At 41.7% G+C, this 23,120-nt stretch overlaps 1 protein-coding gene across 1 annotated transcript; it reads left to right on the top strand.

Moving 5' to 3' along the window:
- ADHFE1 (alcohol dehydrogenase iron containing 1) lies at positions 1–18,003 on the top strand (the record flags this gene model as incomplete). The annotated part of the gene is made up of 14 exons (XM_080338736.1): positions 1–56; positions 438–475; positions 2,736–2,779; positions 2,952–3,005; positions 4,225–4,379; positions 4,546–4,742; positions 5,145–5,222; positions 6,327–6,432; positions 7,685–7,837; positions 8,973–9,071; positions 10,017–10,095; positions 10,238–10,334; positions 13,456–13,613; positions 17,920–18,003. 14 exons carry the CDS (start codon positions 1–3, stop codon positions 18,001–18,003), a joined length of 1,398 nt encoding a protein of 465 aa, XP_080194862.1.
- Between the last annotated feature and the right edge of the window lie 5,117 nt (positions 18,004–23,120).

Here is a 23,120-nt window from a genome sequence, read left to right as displayed (position 1 = left end):
ATGGCGGCCGGGCGGGATCGGGCCGCCCGCCTCCTGCGGCAGCTGCAGCGCGCAGCGTGAGTGCGGCCGGGCCGGGGCGGCTGCGGAGCCCGGCGGGCAGCCCGTGGGGTCGCTCTCCCGCTGCCCTCCCTGGGCGGGTGCCGGCGGTGGGGCGGGGGTCGAGGCCCGGCGGCCGCCGCGTTTTAAACGTGAAAAGCAGCGGCCGCTCCCTCCATGGGGTCTCTTAGTGCCCTTTCCCAGCGCTGCCCCCTCGGGCCGGCTGCCGGGACCTACCCGTGTGCCCGCGGAGCCGGGCTGCCGCTGTCCGGGCCCCGTGGGGGAGGCGCGATGGACGAGCACGGGTGGGAGGCTTTATGCAAGGGCAAGCTGCGGGTTCTGCTGTAGTTTTCCCTTTTAGCCATGCTTTTTTTTTTTTTTCCCCCCCAACCTTTAACTAGATGTCGGTGCCCGAGCCATTCCCACACTTATTCCCAAGGTAAGACTTAATTTGTGTCTCCAAAATAACTCTGTAGGAGACCATGGCCGTGTAGAGTCATACGTGTCGGTGTAACCTGGACAGAGGGTGCAGGTAACAGGTAGTAAAGTGAACAGCTTGAAGAATAAGGTGAGCAGTTTAAAGGATCGGGTAAGCAGTCTGTTACACTTTGCAACTGTATAACAATAGTGGTTACTGTTAGAAACATTCACTGTTTCCACATAAGCCATAACCAATGCATCCTGTTCTTCTCTCATTGCTGTTAGGCAAGCTGATCAGAAATTTGCTCTGGCTGCTACTACTGCTGTCATCACCTGAGCTATCTCAACTTCAGATCTGCTTTCAAGGGGAAAAATATGCATCTATTGCATTAGAAAAGAAATGGGAAACTATATGAATAAAAAGGAGCTATTCACAAAGCTTTGGCTTAGGGAATGCAATCTCCATAGGCTTTTTATACAATCAGTCCTGAGAACACAGGTCACTTAAGCCAGGGTTGCGGAGTAAGAGCAGGTGAGCTGTGCAGAGTGACTGAGTCACCCTGGAAGGAATTTCTGTTTGTACTGACTGGTGGGAGTCCATAGGAATAGATCCAGATCCAATAAAAATTAGTATTTCGGGCCATAATTTCAGCAGTATGTAATTCTGAGTGGCTTGGTTTCATTTGCTTTACTCAAGGCACTTTTTAAAGAATTACCATTACCATTTTACCTATGGAAAAGCTAATATATGTTCAGATATTTGTTTTGCCCCAGACCGTCATACAGCAAGACAACAGTGCAACTGAGAAGTAGAATCTCATTCTTCTGCTTGTCTGCTTGATGAACTACTCAGTCAATTCAAACTAAGCCCTTGTTAAATGGAAGTCTTAGTTAAGAACCCTCTCTGTATGTTTTAGGCAGCAATTGGGTCTATAACATAGCAAAGTGGTATCAGTTCAATAAGTATTTAAATAGTGGGTATTGATTTAACTGTGATTATAGCAGAAAAAAAAAGAATGATCCTTGTGTGTCTTGACAGTATTAAAGGAAATAGTTCAAGTTTTTGACTCAGTAAAATTCTTCCTGAAAATTAAGTTTGGCTCAAGAGTGTATCAGCAGGGCACTATCAGAAAGCAAGAGGTTAAATGGCTTGGACGTGTTCTTAGCCTGTCAAATTAATGACTAAGAGTACAGCAGACTCAGACTCCAGGAGAGGTCAAACATGTACAGCCTGGCAAGAGATGGCAATGAAAGAGCTGATAGCAGCTGGCCTGGGCTTGAATAGAGAGTGCATAAAGGATTTTAATACATCTATCTGTTACTATTGTGGGTCAGTGCTTCAGTGCACCCCAGAGTGTCTGTAAGACTCATTATCAGGGCTTCACGGATTGGATCTGAATCCAAATCGCATGTTTTCAATTAATACAGCAGACAGAAGGCATTACTTCGGCAGGAAGAGCAGAATGCCTCATCTGATCTTTTCTGGGAAAAGAATGGGCTGTTTCAGTTGACGCAGTTTGCTTCACTTTGTGGCAAAATCAGGATGTGCAAGAAATGGAGACTTTTGTGAAAATTCATGCAAGAATGACAAGGCAGAGAGAGGATGTGACAGAAATACTGTCCTTATAAATATCTTCTCTCTTCTACTAAATACAGTTGATAGTGACACACCGATTCGTATTAAAACTCTGTCTATTATTAGCAATGCATGCAGTTTCTTAATTTTCAAGCAAGCAATTCCATTTCACCTGTCAGTCTAGAACTAGGCAGAAGTAAAAAAGAAGCGTAAACTCCTGTTAGTCTTACTCTCACACATTCAAAATATGTTTGCTCTCTAGGTGCATATGGAGGATGTCTCATGGATTTGTTTTAGAAGTTGTTCTGAAAGTTATTGCGTAGCCCCTACACATTTGTAACACCTCTCAACCTGTGTGTAGCAGCCTGTGTGCTCTGCAGATACTCATTTCTACTTATAACGTGCTATTCTGGTCTTTGCAGACTGCAAACAAATTGTCATGCAAACTTCCTGCTAACTTACTCAGTTTTTATAGGAAGGAATTAGTTCTTGAAAGGAGAAAACACTCTTGTTTTGCAGAATTATGTGAATCAAATTAAGTACTTGGATCATTTAATCTCACAAACAACAAGGGAAGAAATGGGTTACTTGTGCAAATGTATTAGTGATTTTTAAAAGCAAAGAAATCTGTCCACTCTATTATTGAGATACAAACTGAAGTAACTTTTTGTTCCCTAATTTTACTGTTTCATTTCCATTGCAGTCACTGAACGGCCTACACTGGGAAATACGGACTATGCATTTGAGGTAGATTTACTAATAAAATATGTTTGATTTAAAAGTAGTATTTTGTATACTTCCAAATATGGCATTTAACAAATATTTACATTAGTAAAGAATTATATTTCACTTTGACTGCTTGGAACTAGATGCTATTACTCCATGTTTCCAGAAAAAAAATGTATTCCTTTTTTTGTAGATGGCCATTTCAAACATCCGATATGGAGAAGGAGTTACTAAAGAGATTGGCATGGTAAGCTGCCATAGTATGAGTCCGTCACAGCTGAAAAGTTGTTTTCTAAAGGGCTGCTAGTGCTACCAATGTGTTTTATAAGGGAAAGCTTATATGTGGTGTGTCTGAATCTCCACTGCTTTGCAGTATGCGTAGTCATATAGACCATTGTAGAAAGATCAGAAAGTACTGTAGGGTAAAGAGCAGAAGCAAGTTACATGAGTTTTGCTGTGGTGTGAGTATGTGAAGTACAGATTAGTGGATAATTAAACCACTGATGGTTTGCCAGGATTATGCAACAATATTTTTCTCTGAGAGGGAATTTAATTGAAAAAGTTTTGAATCCTGGTGACTCACCAGGATTTTCTCGAGATCACTTTCTTCTCTTCCAGTGCTCATTAAAATGAATCAGAGACTTTCCATTAAATTAGGTGAATATTGTTTCAGCTCTGAGTTTACACTGTGAAAGTGCAGAATTTTTGTTTCAGCAGCATGAGATGATTCACCTGGGTACCTTGTTCCATTTTGCCTTTATCATCGGGTTTTTTTAATTTATAATGTTTTTCCCCTCTTCTTGATATTTATGTCATTAAAAGTCCTCTTTTTCATTTGCAGATTTGTAAAGTAAATTGTCAGACAGTAAATGAAATTAGACAGAACTTCTGTCTTTAAACAGCATTAGTTTCATTTAGAATTTTATGTTTTGTATAGTTATTGTGATAATTAATTTAGCAAAGATTAGGATATAGTGTTCTTCTTGCCACCTTGTTTTGATTTTTCATCAATAATATTCAATATTAAATTTTCAATATTTTAATGCCAAGCATTGCTAGGGAGTTAGGGGAGACCTAACCTGTGGAAAAGCTTTTTTTATGACATAGGAATTGTGTAGGAAAAAACCTTTTGAAAAAATATTTTAGATTTTACTGTAGTCTTAAGTGGTTGCACATAGTTTTCACTTGTTGAACCTCTTTACCATTGGTTTTCTTCTATCATAAAACTTCAGCTTTATAAATTGGGCAGCTTCATACTTTATGTTGTTTTCTGCATGGTATATGTATGTGGTTAATCCTGTTTTTCTTCAGCTGATACTGTTTAAAAAATTTACAATAACCAACTGGTTTTGGGTTGGGTTATTTATTATTATTAAATGGTTCCGTTAATTTAGGTTAGTATTTAAATAGTTCAGTGTATGATTTTATACCAGTTGTTTGGTTTTTTAATTTCATTGTTCTTGTAGGACCTGCAGAATCTTGGTGCCAGAAGAGTTTGTTTGATGACAGATAAAAACCTCTCCCAGCTCCCTCCTGTAAATGCGGTACTGAATTCCTTGGCAAAACATGGTATAAACTTCCAGATGTATGATAACGTCCGAGTGGAGCCAACAGACCAAAGGTACTATGTCTGACAGGCCACTTCTGGAGGTAGTGCCTCAGCTCTTACAGCTTCCCACACAGCTTTTTAAACACCTCCTTGTCACCTGTACGCTGATCTTCATAGTTAGTTCCTCCATGTGTTGTTTTCCTTCTGACTAATTGGAAAGCTTTTCTCATTTTCCAAGTTTCCTAGACGCCATTGCCTTTGCTAAAAAGGGGGAGTTTGATGCCTACGTTGCTGTTGGAGGGGGGTCTGTGATAGACACCTGTAAAGCTGCCAACCTGTACGCGTCCAGCCCTGCGTCAGACTTCTTGGATTTCGTCAACGCTCCCATTGGGAAGGGGCAGCCTGTCAGTGCACCCCTCAAACCACTTATTGCAGGTGAAGCAAGAATGGGGGGTGTGGAGAGTGAGGGCCAGGAGAAGGGGAGTCATTCTGCACTCTGTATGATATTTCTACTGAAATCAGCTTTCCATGACTGTTTCACCTTCCTTGGGTCTTACTTCTGCTCTAGTTGTATTCAGCAGCAATTTTCCTGTTTGCTTCAGTGCAAGTAAAATCACAGTTATTGCCATTAGTTTGTCGTGTTTAGCTGAGTCTGATTCCTTCTACCGAGAAGAGAGATCAAAGTGGCAGTTTCTCTTTGACCTGTTGGCTTTGGATCAGAGATACCTCTGAGATTTACTGGATCCTGTATTTTTGGTGGCGTTACTATTGGTTTTTAATTTCGTTTACAATATTATATATTTATTATTTGTTGTTATCTCTATTCTTCCTCTTAAGTTCCTACAACAGCTGGAACTGGAAGTGAAACCACTGGTGTTGCCATTTTTGACTTCAAAGAACTAAAAGTAAAAACTGGTGAGTTTTGTTTGGGGTTTTTTTTCTGTCTGCTATTCAAGACAATTGCTTTTCCAATGTCTTCCATTATTTCCCTGCCTTGAAAGAAAGAGATATAGCATATCATTTCATGTGTCATGTTGTTTGATTCAACTGCCTCAGGCAAATTTAAAGAGCTTAAAGGTTTCCTCCTTTAATTATATTTATAGCATATTAACATAATGAAATGCCTATGTAATACTGTGGATTATATTTTGAAGGCAAAACAGGAAACCGAAATCTTTCAAGTTCTTAAATGGCAGAAAATGTTAATTGCAAAGGAAATTTCTATTTACGTTCATGGTCAACCAACTGTTCCTTATTTCCTCTGTATTTTTCTTTCTGCTTTTAAGACTTTTGTTTCTTTGTTGTGTAATTGCAACCAAATGTTCCTTTTCCTGACTTTTGAAACATCAGGCCTGAGATGCTGTGCAAGTGAGGGACACTGTCTTCCTTGGGCCTTTTCATCCCTGGCAAATAAAGATTAAGGCTAAAATGTCATCTTATGCTTCCGAGCTGTTTTGAGGTTTTATTTCTGAATGTGTGGATTTTGTATGCCACACAGTCAATGGTACTTTGTACCCAAATGGGTCTGCTGAGGAGCTCTGACCATAGTTCAGAGTTTTCTAGTCTATCAGTCTGTGTCTGTGTGTCTGTCTCTCTCAAATCTACATCTGTGTCCCCTTAACCAAAATATGAAGGCATGGTTGTTACAGATGCTGAAGACAGCAATTAGCAATAGCAATTGACCGTGGACACAAACCCGTCTTGCCCTCTAATTGCTCACAGAAGATACAAATATAAGAATAATATTGCAGATGCCATTCAGCGCAGAAATTTTGAAAGTGTAGGCTGCTGAGGAGGGTTACACATGGAGATGGAACATCGGTATAGTTCACTTCAGGTGACAGTCTCAAATCGTATATATCAGTAAGACTTAGATTCATAGATACTCTCCTTTCGCTCTCTTTTATCTTCGTAGTTTAAAATCATTTTCCCTCATTATTCTTACAGTTTGGACCTTAAGCTTGTCTTGTTCTATTTTGCTGCAAAAAGTCTTTAAGTAATTTTCCTCACATACTGCAGGTATTGCTTCAAGAGCCATTAAGCCAACATTAGGCATCATTGATCCTTTACACACACTGTCGATGCCTGAGCGAATAGTGGCCAACAGTGGCTTCGATGTGCTTTGGTGAGTTTTCTGTGTAGGCTGCTACTAGAGTTTATTCCGATTTTGTATTTTTACTTTGATGGTTGTAGAAAAAATATATTTTAGGAGCAGAAAGGATTATCTTATTTTTTTTCCCTTTCCAGTTCTTATTAAGATGGCCTCTGTTATACCTTCCTCTAGCTTATTTTCACTGCCTCCCCCAGAGTGTATGAAAACAAATCACTTATTTGCAGCAATTTTGTTTTTGCAGTGCACTGGAGAAACTGTTTGCTCCCAGGATGATTCTTGTCAGGGAAGAGAGTCCAGGTGTCCCTTTTTAAGATATCAAGTAGGTGATTAATCACAGTTGCAACAGCCTTTATCATTCCTCACAGACATGGCAGGGAATGGAGAAGAAGGATTTTCTAATGAAAGCCACCATGTGTCAACAAAAATTTGTGAAGGCTTGTGGGATGCTGGGAGGTCTTAGCTCAGCCGAGACCATCTTGAGAACCTCTCTCATAATGTGCTTTTCACATGGCATTAAATTTTCTTTATCCTAAACCTACAGCTTTTAACTGCACAAAATGCATGGAAGTTTCTTTCCAGAGGGTCAGAGCTTACTTTGCTTCTGGGTGCTGTGTATATTGAAGCAATAGATGTATAATGAAACTGTGTGATTTCTTAAGCGTGGTGAAGTATCCTGAACTACAACATCTGTGATGGAATTGAGGCATTTGTTCATAAATGAATATGGTTTGTCTGTAGTTTTGTACATCTAAATGTAGCATTGCAGGCTGTGCCCCTTCTTTATGTAGTCAGATGCATGAGTACCTGAGAGATGAGGCTGTTGGCAGTTCCACTTAGCTTAAATATCATACTCCTATTTTTTTAAAGGTCAATACTTTTAAAAAGAATAGTAGCTTACAATGCTTCCAGTGCCAAAGCCTCTCACAGTTCCTGTCCTACAGAAAGGAAATGCACCCATTGCAGCTGCGCAGTGCTCTTCAGTGAAAAGCATCACACCCCGAGATGCCAGTTCATCCAACCTGCCTTTAAGGATGGTGTGAGCTGTCAGGTGGTGACTGTGTTTGGATTTGAGATTGACTTCTGCCTGTCTGTAGGAGAGCGAAGCGCCTGCAGGTGCCTGCTCAGCATCTACCAGTTGGCTATGAGATTGTATTTCTGGTTTTGGCAGCGGAAGTAAATAAGAATAACCTGCATCCAAAGGACAGCAGAGCAGTAAAATGGAGCTCTCCCACTTGAGTAATTAATTTTTTAATATTTCTTTTAGCCATGCTCTAGAATCCTACACTGCCCTTCCTTACAACATGCGCAGTCCCTGCCCTTCCAATCCAATCAACCGACCAGCTTACCAAGGCAGCAACCCCATCAGTGACGTCTGGGCTCTTCATGCTCTGCGCATTGTGGCTAAATATTTGAAAAGGTAACACTTTCAACAGACAAATCCCTTGCAGTGTCTTCAGTATTCAGTACCCAAAAAGCGATGCTTAGAAAAAAAATGAATATAAGGTGAACTACTACATTAAACCTTTGTTTTGTACCCAGGATTTATAGTAAATAAAGCTAAAAGTTTTTCATATAAAAGTGAAAGTAAAATTAGGGTTACTAGGCTGTGTTGAGTTAGCTTTTTAATGCTTCTGTGGATTTATGTCCTCAGTTAAAGGTATTTCAAGCTGCTCAGCTAATATGGGAGCAGCATTCACGTGTCTTCTTCAAGAATCCTCTTTCTGTGGCAGTATGACGGGAATATGTAACAAACTGAACGCTATACTGCAGGTGTAATTTCTGTGACCATCACTGTAAATTAGGATACTTTTACTGCCATCAAGAAGGTAACGAAATGCACTTACGATAAATGCATTTGCTGAAAACTAGTTCATAGTTAAAACACCTTCAATTTAGATTAAGTTTTGAGTTAACTGGGAGTTGGTTTTGATCCCTACCAATAAAGTTTTAGCCTGTATACAGCTTTTGTATACCATATGTACTTCTGTTAAAGATCAGTGTTGTGGGTTTTTTTTCTAAAAAACTTTTTACAATACCTGGCTAATCAATGTGGTTGTTTATTGTTCTTGTGGAATCTATTCACCAGACTTTTTCTCCATGTTGTCAGACTACACAAGCAGTCTGATGCGCAGGAAGGTGAGGAGCCCTGTCCTCCCCCTGCACAGATGCTGAGTGAGGTCCAGACCACCATCTAATGAGATGGTGAGAAAGCTAGAGTAATCTTGGAGCAGTACATGGGCTTGCCAAAGCTTCTAAATACAATTGTTTAAATCACCACTGGGGTGAATATGGCTAATTCACTCTATTTAATTGTTTTTGGAAAAGTTAAAGTAAACTTGCCCTTCACTGAACCAGTTTGATCTACTTACTGATCCAGAAGCAGGATTGTTCTCTGACTGAAGTGTGACTTGATTCTATCTCCAGCATCTAAATCTCAGTTTATCTTCGAGGTTTTTGTGTATCTGTCCATAAAGAAGCCGCCCTCCCTTCTCCATCGTGCATTACCATTCCATTTGCGAATTCACTGATACCGTTGTCTCGATCATGTGCAGAGCCATCAGAAACCCTGAAGACCGTGAAGCAAGAGCCAACATGCATCTGGCAAGTGCGTTTGCTGGTATTGGCTTTGGCAATGCTGGTGTCCATCTCTGGTGAGTACAGAAAAATGTCAGCCCTATCCCAGGTCAGCTTCTAGCTGGTGTTTGTTTCAGAATGCCAAAGACATCGCTGCCTTTGTTGCTGAGTGTACAATAACACATTGTAGCCTGGCCTGTGATGCAAGGGGAGCTGTGTTTTGTGGGAAATTGATGGACTCTTGGCATTTACATGTATGAGGACTGTGTGTTCTGGTTCTTGCTTCTCAAATCCAATCATACGAAAATTCAAAAATGTGGCCTTCCTTACTTACTGTGGTAGTGAAAGAAGAAAAAAAATCTATGCTATTTAACATGTTGAATTTCATGCTAGCTGTTCTGCAGTGAGGCAGCAATGAGGCAATCTCGTGCCACTCCTGAACTGATGCAATTGTCTGTAAGTTTGTCTGTGGGGAAGGCATTCAGTAGACTGAAATGAGCTGTAATTAATATTGCAGAGCAATGTAGTTTCATCTGGGTGAAGATCTCAGAGAAGCAAAGCCTAAGCCTGAAATGTGTGGAGAAGTTATTAGCAGTCATTCTCGTCAGAGACCTTCCTTTCATTCCTTTTGTTTGAGCAAATCCACTCTTTAATTATACTTTAAAATTAATGTGTATTTTTCTCAGGCAGTGTGATCAGGTAGGGATGCAGATTATGCTGGTTTTGGCGTATCTATATTACTTCAGTAACTGAGCATCTTTCCGTCCAGTCAGTGGAGCAATGTAACTTCACATTCACAAAGTAAGGAGGTACTGTCTTTTTTACAGCTAGGTCCCTAAGGTGCAGCAGAGTGAGTGTAGTCTATACCTGATATCCATACCAGATCTGTACCTAAATACCTTTTGAGTACCTGTACCTAAGAGACTTGTATACAGAAGACTGGCCACACAAGTGACTGAACATGAATTTTCCAAATACCAGGAGAGCTGCCCTAACCACTTTCCCTCTACTCTCTGTTGCAGCCATGGAATGTCTTACCCTATTTCTGGTTTGGTGAAAACTTATAAACCAAAGGATTATAATGTGGATCACTCTCTAGTGGTAAAACTTAGTTTATTTTTTTTTAATCACACCTTTCAATTCTCTGTTATCTCACATTAACAAGCATTGAAGCACATTGGAGTTGAAAATGCATGTGATTTGATTTTATTTTCTTTCTCTTCCCCTCCCCACCCCCTTCCAGCCACATGGCCTTTCTGTGGTGCTGACGTCCCCAGCAGTGTTCACTTTCACGGCACAGATATATCCTGAACGACACCTGGAAGCTGCAGAGATACTAGGTAGGAATCTCTATGGATACAGCTTACTAATACAAATGGAATTCTTCCCAAAATGTCTTTTCAGGAGGGAAAGGAAAAAAAAATGTGCAAGCTGTAGTTGGTTGTTGCGGGGATTTTAAGTTTAAAAAACAAGATTCTAGAGTCTGGCTGAGTCACATATAATGCAAACTTATGTAGAATAATGCTAAATTTTTGTATTGGATTATGTAGTTAGAGAAGCAAACTGGAGATATCTGCTTCTTGTCTAGAAACATGGACAGCTGAAATTAACTGTAGGTCTGTTATGAATCAGGAGAGAGTAGCTGTGATTGGCATATCTTTTGGTGCTTTGTGGAGAGTAGTTACTTTATGGTAGATACCATAAAGCAAACCAGTACTCAGATGCATCTGGTAGCTAAAAGGAAGCATCTTGCCTAACAAATTTTCTGCTGTGGCAATGAATTAGGACTGAGTGATGTTCAGAATCACTCCTGCTCTTTTTCCGTGTCACACAACTGTGCATTTTGGTCTTTCTAATGTAGGCCTAAGCTTGTTTGTAGGTGTTGGGATTTCTCAGTGGCTGATGTCAAGGGCAAGCATGGAGCAGCTATTTTGTGAGCACATCTGTGGTGGCTCAGAAGTGGGTTAATGAACAAAGTGGCCTTTTCTGCTTCTTAGCAGAATTAAGGTAAATGCTGCAAGCTGGCAGCTCTTTTAAAGGTTACCTTTTCATACAGTGCTTTGTTATCTGTGCAACCCTAGAGAAAGGGTACCTCCTCACTGCACCCCCAGCATGCCTGTGTGTCATCTCAGAGCTGTTAGCAGCCTGTGACAGCATGACTCTATGGTGGGCTAATTTATTTATATCTAAGGTCATTTTTTTTCTTTGTCTGCGCTAGACTCTGTGTTGTAGCTAAACTGCTGCTAACACCCGTGCTCACTTATGAGCAATCACAGCCACATGCGCAGCAGTGCAGAGAGAAAGTGGTTAGGGCAACTCTCCTGGTATTTGGGAAATTTGTGTTCAGTCCCTTGTATGGTCAGGCTTCTGTATGCGAGTCACAGCAATCCGGTCATGTGTGACTTCCTTATATAAGTCATCTGAAAGCACTGTGGGTTTCAAGAAAGAGTGGCAGGTTTATATAGACTATGAAAACATCACAATATTTTAAAGAGGATGTAAAACAACATGGTCAGAAAAACTACACTGGGGAAAATTCCATTGTTTTATAAATGTTGGCTGTGAGGTTTGTTCAGCCTTCCTCCCAAGTATGCAGTCCTGCCTATGATCCAAACCAGAACACAAACCTAGTTGAAATCATGTACTAAGCTACAAAATATCTGTGTCCTTACAGCAATAACACACAACTCAAAGTAGACTAAGAAAATGTTTCTGGATAACTGGCCAGCACAGCATATCAGAGAATTTTTAACTCTGGCTCCTTGATTTTAAAACAAGTGGTTGAAAAGCAGTTCCTTTAGGTTTTGTGGTATGAACTGCTGCCATAAATTCTGTCTCAGAGAGCTCTGTTAATTTTCTCAATAGAAATATAAGCCACGTTATTGTCTGCTTTGCTGTAAAGGGATTCTGCTGAAAACATGTTATGTGGAATTTAATTTGTTAATTTCCACCTGAAGTGTTTACTTCTGATTCCAGTTCAGAGTCCAACTGACTGCAGTAGCTGATTCAAATCTGTCACACTGCCAAATGCAGTGACTAAGAAGGTATTTTATGACACGAAGCAGATTACTAAGTAGTTATGTTATGTGTATGTACAGCTGTGGATTTAGGTACAGGCAGGAACAGCTTTATACCTCCCTGGATTCTCAAACAGTTGAAATAGGTGTGTATGTGGATAGAAGTTTTCAAAGACTGATGTATCCTTTAGGTTGAGCAAAAAGAAATTACTAGAACTATAGCAATATTTTAAAACTGCCCTTCACATTTACTGTCCTTTTTTTCCCTCTTCCCTTTCCATTTTACTTTACTCTCTGAAGATACTGGATTTATTTCCCGGTTACTCCTTTACAGCAAACTCCAGGATGAACTCAGAATGCATGGCATAATCCTGATAGCATAAGACTTCATACAAGACTCTGTCATACCTTATTTATCAGTTTCTCCCAGACAGACATTAATCTACTACAGTACTGCCAGTCTTACTACCTGAATATCTGAGCTCCTCAAATGAGCTTGCTGGTCCCCTGTTCACTTAGCACCCTTTGAATGTTACACTGAACTGTGTGAGGATCACAGAAAATATTTTTCCTGTAGCTATGTTGTGCTCTTACTCATCTCTCGGTGTGGCCCTCGGACCTAACATAGTTCTGGTGTAACATCATTGAGGTTACGGAGAGAACAAATTTAGCTCGGCTTACTTTGAAAAGAAATCATATGGAGAAACCTCTGTCATCTATCTGGAGATGTTTTTATTATTACTTCTAAGGAAGTCCTGACCATTTATTGAAGAAGGAGAAGCAAGCTGTTCTGTAAGAAATATTGGTAATCTTCCATTTTATGTTGATGCTCTCATTGCTATTCAGTAGATGTTTCAAAGATACCAGTTCCTCCTCTTCATTTTTACATTATCCTACACAAGTCAGCACGTATTCAAACAGCATTAAGTTTAGGATTTACTTAACCCCTCTCCTGTCTTCGTCAGCCTATGCACTCTAGTTCTGTCTGGAATGTGCAATTGAACAGAACAGTGAGTGTTTTTCATGTCCTCTAGATGTCAGCAAACTCAAGGCCTTAAGATAAGGTTACCATTTGGCTCTCCTTCCATAAAAATAAATACCAAAATACCATTGACATTCATGCATAAGCGTCTTTCCTCCCAGTAGTTAGTCAGCCTGAAAAGTGCTTCTCCTTGTGAGTGCAGAGGGAAGGGGAGTTCACCTCATGTGGCAATCTGTCTTTCTGGCAGCAGTTCCCTGCTTCTGACCTTGTTTTATTTCAGCTTCTGCAAACTATTCCAACCGTAAAATGAAGACCGATTCCTCTTTTTGCTGTGTGTTGCTGTTAGGGCAGTGACTGTTATGTATGGATATGTATTCAGCTGATATTATGATTAAATTAAGTCCAGAACAGGCTTCCTCCGCTCTCTCCACCCTACAGTCAAGGCATTATGTCTTATTTTAGGAGCTGACATCCGCACTGCCAGAATCAAAGATGCGGGGTTTATTTTGGCAGACACGCTCCGGAAATTCCTATTTGATCTGAATGTTGATGATGGCTTAGCTGCAATTGGTTATTCCAAAGCAGACATCCCTGCGTTAGTCAAAGGCACTCTGCCGCAGGTAAGACAGAAAAAGCAAAACAGTTTTTCTTGTCAAATAAAATAGACCAGATTTCTGAAAAAAATGAAGTGTTTCTTTTCAAGCAAATGTTTTTTCTAGTCCCACATGAAAACAATTAAAATGGAGAAAATTACGGATAGTCAACTGTACGTTGTTTCTCTGCACAGTTTAGGTTTTTCTTTTCAGTGAGACGGGACACATACGGCAATCTGTTACTCACATGGATTCAGAAAGAATGGCTAGATCACAGTATCACAGTATGTTTGGGATTGGAAGGGACCTCAAAAGATCATCTAGTCCAATCCCCCTGCTGGAGCAGGAACGCCTAAGTGAGGTCACACAGGAGATGCTTGTTTTTTTTTCTTAAACGTCACGTTTTTGAAAAAGAGGATGTTTTTCATAGACCTTTGATCTTTGTAGAAGATACTGCTTTTCATAACTATCTTTGTTAATTATGTATGCAGGATGAGTTATAGATAAAGCCTTAATATCAAGTTCTATCTGGTAAAAATGACCAAACTCACTTTGCATTGAACTTTTCCATATTGACAAGCTGCACTTTTCTTCCCAGATGGCTTTTTTGTTACATTGACCCCCATCAGAATTTGAAATAAGGTCTCCTGGGATGACATAGATTAAACTTTTAATACCCTTTATTGTTTCAGTGCTCACAAAGACACTGCAAAAAGCAACACATCACTCCAAAGGCAAAATCCAGTATCTTCCTTGTAAGAGGGAACTTTGATTCATATGCTATAGACTGTTCTGTCTACTTAGGATTTATTTCCACCAAGTAGCAAGGAAAAGAAATACTATAGAGGAAATGAAACTTTTGTAGGCTGAAAGGTTATTCACAGCAGTACCTCTTACCATGTCTGGTTCTTCTCATTCATAAATCTCAGAGCAACTTATAACAGAGGGTAAATATTATTACTATATTATTAATATAGTAATAATATTTGATTAATATTTAATTAATGATAATGTTGCTATTTTATACCTGAGAAAATTATACAAAGGTGCAACTATTTAGGATCACACACAACAGAGGAAGAAAACTGAGGTCTCTGAGCACCCATCAAATAGGTTATGAATGTAAATTGTTGTCAAGTGTTTTGGAGGCTTGTTTTGATAAATATGTTCCTTTGAAACAATTGGGTTTGGGTCATCACAAGCACAACATCTCATTGAAAGCATGTTTTACATAGCTGGAGACACGGAAAGGTTCTTCTCCAAAAGATGTTGAAGGGGTTTTTTGTTTGTTAGCTTTGCTCAAATTGACTTAATTCACTTACTGCCATCTCACAGCATTGAATATTAATTGTACTGTGTAAAATGAGGTAACCTAACAGTTTCTCAAACCTCTTTTTTGTATATGAGATGTAGCACAATGAAAATGTATTAGTGTTCCTTAACAGTCCATTATTACCAGCAGAGGTAGTCCATACAGTTTAATCTTTGGTATGTTTTTTTTCCTTTTCATCTTGCTGTAGGTTTTCTTTGAAATACAGCACTGACCCTTTTGTGTTGGCAAGGCAGCGTGGTGCAGTGGTGACAGCACTACTAACTGTACAGGGTGTATTCTACACTCTGAAGGGAAAACAAAACTAATCTACTCTAGCTGCTGCGGTTTGGGGTGGGAACTCTGCTGGGATGAACCTTTATACTAGAAGTTAAAATAGAATTTAATTTTCCTTTCTGAGTCTATTGAAATTTATCATATTTACAGACAGCAGTGAGTCTAGCAAAGAAGATGCTGTCCCAAGGTCTAAGGCGGAAGGACAAGGAATTACTGGAGGGTGTCCAGCAGCGGGCTACAAAGATGTTTAGGGGGCTGGAGCACCTTTCTTATGAGGAGAGACTGAGAGAGCTGGGTCTGTTCAGCCTGGAGAAGAGAAAGCTCAGAGGGGATCTCAATGTTTGTAAATATCTCAAGGGTGGATGTCAAGAGGATGGGACCAGACTCATTTCAGTGATGCCCAACGATAGGATGAGGGGCAACAGGCACAGACTGAAGCACAGGAGGTTCCATCTAAACCTGAGGAGAAACTTCTTTACTCTGAGCACTGGAACAGGCTGCCCAGAGAGGTCGTGGAGTCTCCTTCTCTGTAGACATTTAAAAACCAGCTGGACACATTGCTGTGCAGTCTACTCTAGGTGAACCCACTTCAGCAGGTGGGTTGGACTAGATGATCTCCAGAGGTCCCTTCCAACCCCAGCCATTCTGGGATTTTGTAATTCTGTGATTCTGTGGCCGGCTCTGTGATGGTGTTTGAGGGGAGATGGGGAGAACTGAAAATGAGAGATGGTGCAAAGGCTGTTCTCTAGCCCACCCTGCCTCTGCAGACGTCCCAGAGGCAGCTACAGTGAGGCTGAACTGCTGGGGATGCAGGAGCTGCTCGTTTTTGGCATTTTACCAGAATGCACTGAGTCAGACCGGGGTGAGCTGGACCTTGCTGTCTGGGCACCAGCAAATATCAGCAGGTTTGTGCAGAGGGAGCGCTGCTGCCTCTGTGCTGAGGCAGACAGGAGCAGCATCTGTTTGCAGCCTTCTGTCGATACAGCTGGGAAACGCTGCAGTCTGTCATTGTGATCGTCTGCTGTTACCCGGTGTGACTTTACATCTTGGTGCACAAGGCTGCAAAACGGTAGTTTGGCCCAGAGCGTCCTAATATAAGCCTAAAAAATTTCCTGAGTACTTTAGCACAGTAACTTCAGCAGTTACATTTTGCACATTGTGAGTCTGAAAAAAACAACACACTTTTGCAGTAGTGCTGTTTGAATTTGCCTTTTGCTTTCAAAACTGTGGAGAAGGAGCTTAGTCTTTTCTTAGACTGGGTCTGTGTGTGTAGCAGCGCTGGTCAGAGGTGGGGAAAGAGGTATCATTGCATTGCTACTGCTGCACCAGCAAAGCTTCTCGTGTAGGTAAAGTTACGCACACACAGCTGCACTTTTCAGACTCATCACAAGCTGTGCTAACCCTGCTGAGCACGGTTATGAGCTGTGAATGCCTCCCGGCTGACTTCCTCACCATGCCAGACCAGCATTTCGCATGTGAAGTTCGCAGCACGGTGGCCTCTCTGGCTGCGTAACCACATCCAGCCTGTCCGCAAATTGCAGCCCCGTGGCTGGAGGGGGAAGTGGGGCGGCTCCAGCATTGCTCTGTGGCACTGAGCTGCGGCGGTGGCCTGGGCTCTGCTGGGGAGGCTGCTGAGCTGAGCTGAGCGTCCCCTAGGCAGGGGAATGGATCCCCCAGGCTCCAGCACACCACTTGGTGCCGGAGGCAAGGTCCCTAGCAAATGATATCCACTGTCTCACATGTGAAAAAATTGAGGGGGGAGGAGTGTTTACTGGGACTGCCTCTTCCACAGGGGAGATGTTGAAAGATGTTGTAGCAGAAGAAACTCCATCTTGCCAAAATACACCACATTTGTCTAAGGATAATGCGTTCCTAGTGTAGGCCTGGCCTCTGTCTTTGCAAATGTTTGTAACTTTCCCTAATCTTTCAATAAACGTTAAAATCACTGGTTATTGAAAGCATGAAAGTACTAATCATAACCGGTATGAGTACACTTTCAGCGGAGTGTCTCTGCAGTAGCCGATGACCTGCACTAATACAGCTCCTCATCCTCAGTAGTGTGTTGCTTCTCTGAGTTGCCATCCCTGCCCGTGTGGCTATTTTGTTGAGCAGAGCAGTGAAGCATATACCCGAGTTTCATTTCAGTCAGGGGGACTTCAGCGCCTGAAAATTCTGCTGAATCACTGTCCAAATAATGACCAAGCACAACTGTTTTATTCCAGTTCCAAGGTGTCAGGCTATTTATTAAGCGGTTTCACTACCAGCCCATGCTGTGTCTCTGTTTTTGGAGTCTGAGTTGCAAGCACTGCTTATTTTCCCCATCTGTGGCAGTTCTTGGTCTTTGAGAGATGTTGTATTTTGAAAATATTGGTCCCTAAAATCTGTCCTAGTTCCAGTGCCGACAAATGTATTGTGAACTGGACTGTATTCCCAGGATACTACCCACTGACATCTGTGACTGACAAGACCCATGTTTGAAGTACTTGACTTTGCAACTGAGCTGCATTTTAACCTTGCTCTGTGTATTTGATTATAGGCAATTTAAACTAATATATTCTTGGAAGTACAGTACAGTTGATGATGCTTCAATCTTAATTACTTGATTACTTATTTGCAAAACCTTGTTATTCTCTGTGAAGGACATTAGTACAAAGGTACATAGTTCAGCTACTGTTTGATAATTTAATTGACAACCTTCTGTAATCCAGTTTTTCTTTAATCTTGCAGGAGAGAGTGACTAAACTATCACCGCGTCCCCAAACAGAAGAAGACTTATCTTCCCTCTTTGAGGCTTCCATGAAACTTTATTAGCCTAAGCATTTTGTTCTGAAAAGCATGCTCTGTTCTAACACAAAGGTAATTTCTTATAGGTATGGGGGCTGAATTTGTTTAGAGAATGGAAGAACTTGTGTGTCTTTGACTTCTGTTCCATTGTACCCTGGCAAAAGGTCAAGTAATTCATCTTTAATTAAATAACACTCTGAAGTGAAGGCTTGACTGTGGGTTTTTTTTTTCTTGCTCAGGGGTCAGTGGTATTGGCTTGCATAAAAGTTGGAGCAGATTTCTTGCTTTACTGAAGGCTTGTGCTTTAGAAGTGGTCGAAAGTGAAAAAATGTTTGAAGGAATATTCCAAAACATTTTACAAATTGTGTTTTCTGCTAAAATTGTCTGAGATTTTGTTTTAAAAAGCTGTACTGTTTAAGAAATAATTTGGGGCATTTGTAAATTGGGAAGGGCAGTTACCTTACAGAAGATGTCAGCTTGCTATATTCTGTTCCACTTTATCATCAGGAATAGCATGGCCAGCAGGACTAGGGAAGTGATCATTCCACTGTACCCAGCACTGGTGAGGCCCCACCTCGAATCCTGTGTTCAGTTTTGGGCCCCTCACTACAGGAAAGACTTTGAGGTGCTGGAGAGAGTTCAGAGAAGGGCAGCAAAGCTGGTGAGGGGTCTGGAGCACAAGTCTGATGAGGAGCAGCTGAGGGAACTGGGGCTGTTTAGCCTGGAGAAAAGGAGGCTGAGGGGAGACCTTATCGCTGTCTACAGCTACCTGAAAGGAGGTTGTAGCATGGAGGGTGTTGGTCTCTCCTCCCAAGTAAACAAGTAACAGTACAAGAGCAAATGGCCTCAAGTTGCACCAGGTGAGGTTCAGATTGGACATTACAAAAAGTTTCTTCACGGAAAGGGTTGTCAGGCATTGGAACAGGCTGCCCAGGGAATCTGTTGCGTAACCATCCCTGGAAGTGTTTAAAAGGCACACAGACGAGGTCCTTAGGGACATGGATTTTAGTGCTAGAGTTAGATTATGGTTGGACTCAGTATTCTTCATGGTCTCTTCCAACCAAAATGATTCTATGATCATATTACCGTCTGGCTTCACTAAGGTGGCTATTGAACTGGGGTACTTTTTGTTGTTTGGTTAAGAAAAAACCTACACCCTTCATAGATGTTTGGAAAAGGCTTCCTGAAGGTTTGCTTTGGGTTAAAATTTTGACACGTATTGTCAGATATTTATCTTCCCTTTTAAGATCTGTATGAAGCATATAGGAGGAGCAAAACGAGCATAAAGTGTGATCAGACTCTACAGGAACCATGTAACAGCAACACATTATCCATCATGAACATTTTGTCTCTGTGGAGGCAACAGGTCTCTTTTCCTGCTGTGTTCTGTCCAGAGAAGATATCAGCTGTGTTTCTGTGAAGCAGTTGCTTCTGCTGAGCTCCTGCAGGTGCTGTCACTCAGGGCACAGCCACCAGCTTCAGGAGGTGGCAGTGTGCTGTGGTTCAATATTAAGAAGTGGTGGTGTGGCGTATGGCTGCACCGCTGGGAGCGCTGGTCAGACATGGGAGTGAGTGTGCACGTTCAGAGCAGGTAACCAGCTGGGTGGCTGTCAATTGAGAAAGGGAAGTGGGAAAGGGAGAAATGAAACTAAAATTTTAATACTACTTTTCTTTTTTTAAAAAGTGCACATGGTTGTGTGTACAGTTCATTTAAATCAGATTCTGCTTTATGTTGGACCCTTTCAGCATGTGATTCATGCAGCTACCACAGCACAAGACACACAAGAGAAGAAACCTATAAACCGCTGGTGTGCTTATTTTTTTTTCTCCTAGGGAGGGAACACTTTCCAGTCACTCTGTTGGAGTAGGAGGCTCTGTACTTACACTTTGCGTTCTTGTGTTTACCTGATAAAGCTAGTGCTGTCCTAGAATCTAAGGACAGATGTATACTGGATATTGACATGGAATCTGTTTTAATTCTCAGTTAAAGTAGGTGGATGAGTACTGGTTAAAGACTGGAGATTTTATTTTTAACCACAGAATGGGTTTATTGTCTGTGGGGGCTGCACTGCCAGTGTGCCTCAGCTGGTGCTGGGGCACACATTTGATTTCCATGTCTTTTTGAATCTTGTCCTCTGCTGAAATTGCCCACAAGACCCTCTGTCACAAGGGCTGATGTTGTAATAGCAAGGGGCAAGGGATTAATTTTGTTATATTGTGCAAAGCTACCCTGTTTGACCAAAAAAAATTGTCAGACCTTCTTGTATATGATTTTTATTGCCTGTTTGTCTTTCCACTCCTGTCTTTCTCCAGGCTGTGATAACAGTACAGAGTTCTGAAGAGAGAATCTTTTTTCCAGGAGCCTAATTCATGGCAGCCATGCTGTGTTTGGGGAGAATATACTTTTCTGGGGAATGGATCAGCATGTGAGTTTCACCACTGCAGCAGAGCACTTTGATAGGCAGCAATATAGGGTGTTTCCTTCCAGCACACATCTTATATTTGCCATTTACACCAGTATGGCTGTGATGAGCAGGCTGCTTTTTCAACTCACAAAACTCCGCACTTAACTTCCCATACCAGGTAACCCAGAGCTCTTGCTAGTTTTTAATTGAGCTTCACACGCCACTCTGATACGGTAATTTTGTAGATGAGACAACAGTTTTGATATAATCCCTAACCCAACACATGCAGGTGGTGCTGTAAGAAGGGCCATTTCTCTTTCCCACATCCCTTTGGCAGCATCAGAGCCTTTGGCTTAAACATTGTCAAATCTCACTCCCAGACATCAGCTATGGGAGTGTTTTCCCACCACCACTTATTAGCTACTAGTGGAAATTCTCTGAGGAAAAATCAAGGGAGCTCAGGCCACCCCGCTGCCCTGTCTATCAGACAGTGATGGTGTGACAGGGAAGCAAGCCCTGGATCCCAGGTGGTGGAAGTTTTATTCACAACTAAAGAGTTAGTGAGTTTTTTTCCTGTATTATCTTACTAAATTGCTCTGTACTGAGACAACCTTGTTGGTCAAATATAGCTGTGCCTTTGAACAAGCCTATTTTGTGCACAGGAGCCTGGCATTCTGGTAGGGAGCTGGGGTGATGCTGTAATTGTGAGTGCCTGGCAGTGGTTGTGCACATGTGGTTGTGGCTTGTTCTTGTGGCTCCTGTTACTGCCCTATTACTCCAGCCCTCATGATGGATCTGTTATTGCCTTTACATGATACTGAAATGCAAATAACAAATAATATTGTACTTGCTGTAAATATAAGCATGATTGAAAGTGTTTGAGAACAGTGTTTAACTCTTTCGTGTTAACTTCAATCCTATAAAGTCACTGTGAACCAGCACCCCTCAAAGAAAGTAGGCTTTCTCTGGCTTCACAGATCATAATGATTCCTCCTTGTTCCCTGGTGAGCTTGGTGCTCATATTGTGGGTGACAACTGAGAGCAATAGTAGAGGCATTCCAGAAATAAAGGCATCCAAACTGCTGCTATGTTTCTGTGAATATTTAAGACCGTTTCTGACCACCTTGCTCTGCATAATCGGTACAGAGTTATAAGTATTATTACATATTTCATTACAATACTTGTATGTCACGCTTGTTAGCAGCAGGGCTTGACTGAGTCCCTCCTCTTCATTGTGGAGTCAGAGACTTAATTTCTGCCTTAAACAGCTATAACTATATAAAAGGATTTGTCAGTATTTATATAAAGAAGAACAAATACCCGGTTTATCTGGACGATGTTTTTTTAATAGGTTTCTGGTGAGCATAAGTGGCAGCTATTCAGTCATGACAGAAGAATGAGAAACCCTAGCAACTCTTAATAGAGTAGAAGTTATCACGTTCATGATTTTTGCTGTGGACGTTGACCTGCTGCTTCTCTCCCCAGGTCCTCTATTCTCCAAGTTCTATTCAGGCAAACATGAACCAAATCCTGGCCCGTCTGGTTACTCAGTCCATCTGCAGTCATAAGCTTAGCTTTGGGAGTAAATATGAATCAGTGCATATGCAGTGCTGGTGAAAATAATTTTACAGTGGGTGTAGTTTTACCTGGACTACAAATGGAAAGCCTTCTCTCCTCACAAGTGCTGGGAACGTGCTGGGTTGCTGCTTGGCATCTGTAGAACTCAGGGCAGCTGGTAAAACAGTTTGTCCAGCCCCTCTTTTCCCTTGGCTCTTCCCATTCCAGTGCTGATTTTCCCAGCAGTTAAAGCAAAAAGAGAATGAAGCAAAAAATATGTAAATAGCTTGCCTAAATCTGCAAAAACTCTCACCATCATCCTGTGTGAATAAATTTAGAAGAAATCACCTGTAGGTTAGTGTGCATGTTCATTCCTTGTTGCATTGTCTTCACTTTAAAGCAATGTGCCAAGGCTGTCATCTTCTGTCATGTGGTTGGCTTTCCATCCCTGCCACCTGAAAAATGGATGAGAAAGAAGAGTGATGGTTCAGAGACACAGCCAAGCTATGTCTGGGCACTTTCCATAACCCCCGACTAAATCTGCTTAAGCATCAGCGAGCTCCCGGACACATGCCGTACGCCTTGGGTTTAACAGCCTCACAAATCTGTCACTGCCTTAAGTGTGTCTGTGGAGAAGGGACAAGGGCAACCTGATGCAATGTAGCAGAAGGCCTAAAGGTATGGACTCCATTTTTCCACAGACCATCTCTGTGTGCTTCCTAAATAAAAAGGATCTTAATTTAAATTCGAACAGCAGCTAGTGAATTCAGAGAGCGATATGACTGTTTTCCTGATCTCTCCAGGAGCTGTAGCTTAGGCAGGGGTGGAGAACCTGCTTGTCTGTGCAGTGCCAACCCCCAGCACGGAGAACAGGGTCTTCCCAACAGCATCCTGGCGTGAATCAACAATGCTGTGGCCAGCAGGACCAGGGCAGTGATTGTCCCCCTGCACCCAGCACTGGTGAGGCCCCACCTCAAATCCTGTGTTCAGTTTTGGGCCCCTCACTACAGGAAAGACTTTGAGGTGCTGGAGAGAGTTCAGAGAAGGGCAGCAAAGCTGGTGAGGGGTCTGGAGCACAAGTCTGATGAGGAGCAGCTGAGGGAACTGGGGCTGTTTAGCCTGGAGAAAAGGAGGCTGAGGGGAGACCTTATCGCTGTCTGCAGCTACCTGAAAGGAGGTTGT

This window comes from Nesoenas mayeri (genome assembly GCF_963082525.1).
Source record: "Nesoenas mayeri genome assembly, chromosome: 2".
Classification (NCBI taxonomy): domain Eukaryota; kingdom Metazoa; phylum Chordata; class Aves; order Columbiformes; family Columbidae; genus Nesoenas; species Nesoenas mayeri.
Note: the sequence above shows the minus strand (reverse complement) of the source record. Positions and strands in the feature narration are given on the sequence as shown.